The sequence below is a fragment of the Populus euphratica genome, unplaced genomic scaffold (assembly GCF_000495115.2).
Source record: "Populus euphratica unplaced genomic scaffold, PopEup_1.0 scaffold564.1, whole genome shotgun sequence".
Lineage (NCBI taxonomy): Eukaryota > Viridiplantae > Streptophyta > Magnoliopsida > Malpighiales > Salicaceae > Populus > Populus euphratica.
The window spans coordinates 96,527-104,136 of record NW_011500443.1 but is presented as its reverse complement, the minus strand read 5'-3'; the positions used below and the strand labels follow the sequence as shown (position 1 = coordinate 104,136).

At 27.9% G+C, this 7,610-nt stretch overlaps 1 protein-coding gene across 1 annotated transcript; it reads left to right on the top strand.

Annotated features, from left to right (window-relative positions):
- Nucleotides 1-3,847: 3,847 nt before the first annotated feature.
- LOC105114727 (small ubiquitin-related modifier 1-like) lies at nucleotides 3,848-5,427 on the top strand. The gene is made up of 3 exons (XM_011011381.1): nucleotides 3,848-4,045; nucleotides 4,895-5,044; nucleotides 5,150-5,427. The coding sequence occupies exons 1-3, from the start codon at nucleotides 3,959-3,961 to the stop codon at nucleotides 5,222-5,224; spliced, it is 312 nt and encodes a 103-aa protein (XP_011009683.1). The 5' UTR covers nucleotides 3,848-3,958; the 3' UTR covers nucleotides 5,225-5,427.
- Nucleotides 5,428-7,610: the final 2,183 nt, after the last annotated feature.

Below are 7,610 nucleotides of genomic sequence, written 5' to 3'. Positions count from 1 at the left end.
TTGTTGCTATAATTTGAACTTGAAAACGGTCATTTTCAATCTTAAACTCTCATGAAAGTTTTAGACCTATATCTTAGTTTTTGTATATATAAACCATACATAAATCCAAGTTCTACAGCTCCAGTTATGATTCAATAATCGAATTGTGTTATAGTGTGGATTGAACCAGTATCTCTTTTCTAACCTACTCTTTGTCTTCTCAATTTTAGTAGTTAAATTCATCAATTAATCCTTTGATTTATGTGATAGGTCTACATTTAAAATGAACATTTACCATAAATTAAAGGTATCTTATATTATTAGACATATTATTATAAAACATGCTCTAGTTAAGAAGTTAATGATATTTCAAGTGCAAAATGATGATATAAAACCTTAATAAAAATACACTTTTAAGTACTAATCAGTGTGTTTGGCAAACATGCCCTTAGACCTATTTTAGTTGTTTTATCTAAAAGAAAATGGTTTTTTTTATCAAACAAAACTTTAAAAAATAAAAAATAAATAAAAGGTTTCCTTGTATATGAAAAACAAATCCTAAAAAAATATTGAAGCATGTATTAAAATTAAGAATACACACACACAATGGATTTTATAGCTAGTTTGCAAAATTTCAAAGGATTTTGGCCTATATTTCAAAAATATTAAAAACTTATTTTTGGCAAAGCAATATATTATTTACTTCTAATATAAGAATAAAAAACCTACAAATAAGTTAATATCCAAAATATTATTAGGGATAATAATTTATTATTATTCATTTTTAATATAAGAATAGAGAAAAACTTTTATGCGGTTGATATTCAAAATATTATTGGGAGTAATACATCTTATTCACTTCTAAGATAAAAAAAAAATTGCGATAAATTTTATTTGAAATGACATAGTAGCCAAAAATTTTAAGTTTATCCTGAAAGAAACCTAAACAATAATTAAATATATTTTAACCTGTGTCTCATGATACAAGAGTCACGGACTTTCGAGATACCAAAGAAAAAGGTGAAATTTCAATAATCAACAAATCTCTTTGGATTTCTAACTTCGGCTCCTTCATAGCATAGAAGTTGTGAATGAGTTTGCTTTCTTCTAATATCTTTTTATGTCGGGATCTTTTAGATCAAATTCTTGATCTAGCAAACTAGGATTTTGTTAATTGTAGCAAATCCACCATAGTAGGCTAATAGAATTTAGAAATACCACCAGACCACACCAACCATAAAAAAAAAAAAAATGATACAAGTTACCTTAAGTAAAGTATAATGAAATACACTTTTAAGTACTAATCAGTGTGTTTGGCAAACATGCCCTTAGACCTATTTTAGTTGTTTTATCTAAAAGAAAATGGTTTTTTTTTATCAAACAAAACTTTAAAAAGTAAAAAATAAATAAAAGGTTTCCTTGTATATGAAAAACAAATCCTAAAAAAATATTGAAGCATGTATTAAAATTAAGAATACACACACACAATGGATTTTATAGCTAGTTTGCAAAATTTCAAAGGATTTTGGCCTATATTTCAAAAATATTAAAAACTTATTTTTGGCAAAGCAATATATTATTTACTTCTAATATAAGAATAAAAAACCTACAAATAAGTTAATATCCAAAATATTATTAGGGATAATAATTTATTATTATTCATTTTTAATATAAGAATAGAGAAAAACTTTTATGCGGTTGATATTCAAAATATTATTGGGAGTAATACATCTTATTCACTTCTAAGATAAAAAAATAAAATTGCGATAAATTTTATTTGAAATGACATAGTAGCCAAAAATTTTAAGTTTATCCTGAAAGAAACCTAAACAATAATTAAATATATTTTAACCTGTGTCTCATGATACAAGAGTCACGGACTTTCGAGATACCAAAGAAAAAGGTGAAATTTCAATAATCAACAAATCTCTTTGGATTTCTAACTTCGACTCCTTCATAGCATAGAAGTTGTGAATGAGCTTGCTTTCTTCTAATATCTTTTTATGTCGGGATCTTTTAAATCAAATTCTTGATCTAGCAAACTAGGATTTTGTTAATTGTAGCAAATCCACCATAGTAGGCTAATAGAATTTAGAAATACCACCAGACCACACCAACCATAAAAAAAAAAAAATACAAGTTACCTTAAGTAAAGTATAATTAGGACGTTAATACCTTTCATTTACATAATTAGTCACTTGCCTAGATTTTTTAAAAATCAGTTGGGGTTTTTAATAATTATAATCCTAAGTGATGATTCTTTATCCAACCAAAAACCTTTCAACTCGGTTGGAAATGGTTTTCATGATGTTATGTTGAGGTACAATAATTGTAATAATGTTTTTTATATTAGCAACTAGTTTTTTATTTTTATTATTCTTCATTTTCTTCCTTAAAGTTTAATCAGAATTAGTTACAATTAGATAGATACTATTATATTTGAGATGTCATTTCATTAGAAATCGTTCAATTATCATATAATAAAGTTACAAAAATAAAATAAAGAGTTCTAGGTATTATAGGTATTGTGAGATTAGATATTTTAATATACTTTTATTTTCCAACTTTAAATTTAATCTTGGGTTTATATTGATAATTTTTTTATATTTATTAACATATATAATACTCAATTTTTTTTATTAAATATAAATGTTTACTTTTTAATTTATAGTTGAATGTTTTTCTTATTTAAAAAACATGTTGACAATAATTACATATTTATTTTTCTACAATTAGTTTTTTTTTTTAATTCGGCTTTCAAGGTAACGTGGTATGAAAGACTAGTATTAAACTAAATAAGCACAACATTCCAAACTAAAAATAAAAATCGCTTTTAAAAGTTAAGAAACTATTCTAGATTGTATATTAAAGTTTTAATAAAACTGAAATCATCATTAAAAATTCCATATCAATGGGGACAAAGCGACTTGTTTCCTAGAAAGACAGGAATGAGATGCTCTTCGGTCATCAACAGTTAAAGTACTTGCTTCGAGATGTTTTAAAAATTTATTCCTCATGTAATATTTATATTATTTAACCCTACTTATTAGAATTAAATAATATAAATATTATAGATAATAAAATATTAAAAAAATTAGGAGGCAGATCTTAATTTTTAAAATTCAATCAATTTAATCTAGCTGTTATGCTATATCCTCTTTTTATAAATAGTTTGTGGATTAATTATTTATTTTTATTATATTTAAAATATTTTAGCTCTATAATTTTTTTTGTTAATAAGCTTTTTATTATTTTTTTAACATAAAAAACTTTTTTTTCCAGAAAAGAATTTAAAGATAGTGCAATGAATAAAAATTAGAAATACTTGTAATTTATTTTATAAGCCTACCTCTAAATATAAATTTATCAAAATTAATAATATAAATTCAACTAGTAAATATTTATAATATTTATAAACAATTTAGCATAACCAGCTATATTCAACTCACTCTTGTGAAAGAGAATCGAATATATAATTTATAAAATATGTTGAATATACCTTAGAAACTATGTCCATCAAGAACCTAATTTCTACCCACCACCAACGGGCCTTACAGCTCTGTCTATTATCCAATGTGTCTGCCTGTAATCGTATTCGAGCCGAAACCTTCTTGATTCTTTGTAAATTCTGAACTGAAGGGTGACAACTCGGTGCCGCACAATCTTTTATTTTTTTTAAATTAATATTAAAAATAATTTTTTAAAAATAAAAAATATATTATTTTAAAAAAAATATTAAAAATAATTTTTTAAAAATAAAAAATATATTATTTTTAAAAAAAAAAACTATTTTAAAAAATAATTATTAAACCCGCATCTCTCTAAAGAATGATTGACTAACTTTCAGGGAAAAAACCCATGTCGGTGACGGAATATATAATAACAATAATAATTTAAAAAGTAAAACAAAGAAATAAAAATCCTGATTTCTTGTTTTCCCTTGTTCGAAGAGAGAGAGAGAGAGAGAGAGAAGAGAAAAATGTCTGGGGCGACAGGTCAGCCACAAGAAGAAGATAAAAAGCCCAACGATCAGTCTGCTCACATCAATCTCAAAGTGAAAGGCCAGGTTTGTTTTTGCTTGTTGATGATGTCTTTTTACTTTGTTATGGGTTTGTTTCTGTTATATCTTTACATATTTTTTGTTTTTGTTTTGTTCTTTTTCCCCGATCTATTTAGGTTTTAGCTCTGCAATTAGTGTTAAATTCGGGTTTTTTTTTTCCATACTGTATAACAATCAGGCGTTTTGGGGCTTTTTGCTCATGTGAAGTTCGTATGGGTTTTATTGTTTTCCGAGTGTGTTTATTATGTGAATTAAAATAATGGGGGTGTGGGTTTTCTTTGTTATTATGCTAATAATATTGGTTCACCAATTGAGGAGTAATGCTTTGGGGATTATAGTGTTCTTCACAATTTGAATGGCATTTTAATTGTTTCAGTTCTTTGCTAGGTGATCTGCTTGGTAATTGTTAGAAAGCTCTTCTTTATATTTTGATTTCTGGATTTTAAAAGGGTCATCTTCAGGAGAAACTCCAGATGAAATTGCGCAGTGCCACTGTTATCTTGGCTTCTTTAGGACAGTTTTGTAGTGGAAAATCAATGCTACTTTCAAAGACAAGTAGAAGAATTTGAAGAACTCGTGCTTTTAGTAGTTGCTCACCTTGTCTATCCTAGACTATGCCGGTGAATCGTGATTTTTCTCCTAGATGATGAAAATCTTTTGTTAGATATTTAAATCGTTGAATTACAAGCTTGAAGTTGCATATTTAATTGAATTTTTATTGTATGGTTGGTCCATGCTAACACTTGTTTTGATGATTCAAGATTTAAAAGTTTGTCGTGCTTGATGATGTTTTTAAGAGTCCTAGTTTTGAGAACATGCTGATTAAAGAAAGACATGTTTTGACTTTCAATTTAGGATGGAAATGAAGTATTTTTCAGGATCAAAAGAAGCACACAATTGAAGAAGCTGATGAATGCCTATTGTGATCGCCAATCTGTTGAGTTCAACTCAATTGCCTTCTTGTTTGATGGGCGTCGTCTCCGAGGAGAGCAAACTCCTGATGAGGTATCTTTCTCACACAACATGCTCATGCACACAGTTGCACATTCATAAGATTATAGACATTAAGTTAACGCATATACTGCCTTTCATTTTTTCTTCTTTCTGCAGCTGGACATGGAGGATGGGGATGAGATCGATGCTATGTTGCACCAAACTGGTGGCGCTGTGAAAACAAGTAATTAATGCTTGATGGAGAGCTAATCTACTAGGGCATGCGGTGGTAGTAGGGTCATGGGATTGTTCGCAGTGAACATATCTATTCCGGTCTTGTTTTGCTATATCAGCTCTCACCAAGAGCGTTGACAGTAACTTTACTATCTTACTGGGATTGCATTTGCAATGTTTGGTTTGTTGGGATATAGCTCCTCCCTCTTCTTGTTCTCTCCCTCCTTACTTCTCCATGTGTTATTTATCACAGTGATTGAGGGCTCTAAAAGGGAATGTTTTATCTGATCTCCTTGAATGTTTAGGAAAGTGTGTAGGTGGAAACCAATCGGCCTTCCACCCAATGAAATAAAAACTCCATACATCTTCTAATGAACAAGATTTCAGAACTTCGGAATTTGGATTTTCAAGTTCTGGAAACTGTCATATAGTGAGAAGAATCAGGAGTGAGAAAAGCAAACCTCCACCCTTTGAAATATCACGGCCGGGCTGTCATACCACCGTAGGACTCGTCAGAGATGGCAGGCCAGTATTACTGCCTGCGTGGAAGTTGAAAATTGTGACCCAACGCCGTGCGTGTGATTCTAGAATACCTAAAGTAGGGATTTGTCTGCAAGGACAAGCTGTCTACAGGATCTGCTTTGCTGTAGCTGCAAGCATAGCTCAGCCAGCAAGGAGTGAACATATCGGTTTACCTTATCTCGTCTATAGTTTTTACGAATTGAGTGTCTGCCATTTTCCATGCTCCTATGATCCAGGATGTACTTGCTATGTTTCAGATACGTGCATTGCCCAGCTGCGTAGGAACCAAACAAGAATTTCTGTCCTGGCATAATCAGCGTGCAATAACGGCTGTCAGTTATGTCATCCTACGTAATCAAGGGACAGAATGTCGGATGGTGGATAAATTAGACACCTAACATGTAATTTACAATCACATCAATTAAATTATCATCATACATGATCAAGGGATAAGATATTGGATAAATTGAGCAATTATCATAAAAAAATAGCAAATTAGCGTTATAATAAAAGGTTTGGATGAAAAACACATTTTTAAATATTGTATTTTTAAACCGTAATATTAATTAAATATTTATCAAAAATTATAACAAAATTTTAATTAATGTTACAGTTCACAACCACAATATCAATTAAATTCAGGACTAATTAGTTGATTAATTCATAATGGTTAATTAAATCAATTGATTAATTTGAAAATAACAAGAAAAATCACAAAATTATCAAAATCATGGCTCTAAGATATTTTTTAAAATCTAAAAATCCAATAGTTGGATCATTCTGATTTGGCATGATCAAACCTTCTCTTAAGCTTATATTTGTCTTACTAGTATATAAATACTTTTGTTAAGCCATTCACATAATTTATCTCGAACAAATACTCATTTAATTTTGACAGATTCATATTTAACTACTCAGAATCACTTGTTACTGCAAACTCAACTATATCATTGACATTCATAAAATATATTTAAAAGAAAAAAATTCATAAAATTATGGTTTTTATATGAAATGATCAACAAGTTCATACAACCAAATCAACCAGCCAATCAATTAAGGAGATTAGCAATTAGGTTACATGTTTAAATATCATTATTCTGAAGCGCAACAACTATATAGTCGCACTTAAGAATAGCAATATTTAGTAAACAATGCGTTTCTAAAGCATGACAAGATGAAAATATGCTAGTTTGTCAAATTTTTTCAAATGGTATTATTTTGTCAAAATTTTTAACTAATTGTGCCAATTTAATAAAAAATTCATAATGTTTGGGATTATTTATTTAATAATAATAAATTAAGTTAAAATTATATTTCAATAAAAAAAAAGAGAGAGAGAAAGAGAAAGTCTTTTAAAATGAGTTGTTTTTTTTTCTAACAAAAAAAAATGCAAGTTAAGGAGAGAGAGTTTCATTATGTAGAACTTCATATTTTTAATCTTGAGGTTAAAAATACACTAGCTCTACATTATACTGAAAGAAACCTCTTTGGTGATCTCATCTATTTTTAATAATTTTATTTAATTAACATTTTCTTTCTTTTTTGTTTATATTTCTTAAATTTTTAATGATTTTAAATTTTAATTTTTTTAGTTTTCAAATCTTACAATAAAAGGTAAATTAATTAAAATCAATATAGAGATCGGAATATAAAATGTTTGTAAAAAAAATTAACTTTTGAGTTATTTTATCCCTTTCATCCCTATATAAAAAAAAATATCCTCAAATAAAGATAAAAATTCATTTGAGTCCTATAAACATCATGACCACCAAAAACTTATATGGTTATTAACTTCAAAACTTGTTAGATTAATCGAGATACATGCAGGCTAATCTAAACACTAGCGTTAATATATATATATATATATATATATATATATATA

Bases quoted from the DNA above. Each gene is read 5' to 3' on its own strand.
- LOC105114727 (XM_011011381.1), top strand. From the start codon at position 3,959: ATGTCTGGGGCGACAGGTCAGCCACAAGAAGAAGATAAAAAGCCCAAC. The intron at 4,046-4,894 runs GTTTGTTTTTGC...CTTTCAATTTAG, and splicing joins ATCTCAAAGTGAAAGGCCAG to GATGGAAATGAAGTATTTTT. The intron at 5,045-5,149 runs GTATCTTTCTCA...TTCTTTCTGCAG, and splicing joins GAGAGCAAACTCCTGATGAG to CTGGACATGGAGGATGGGGA.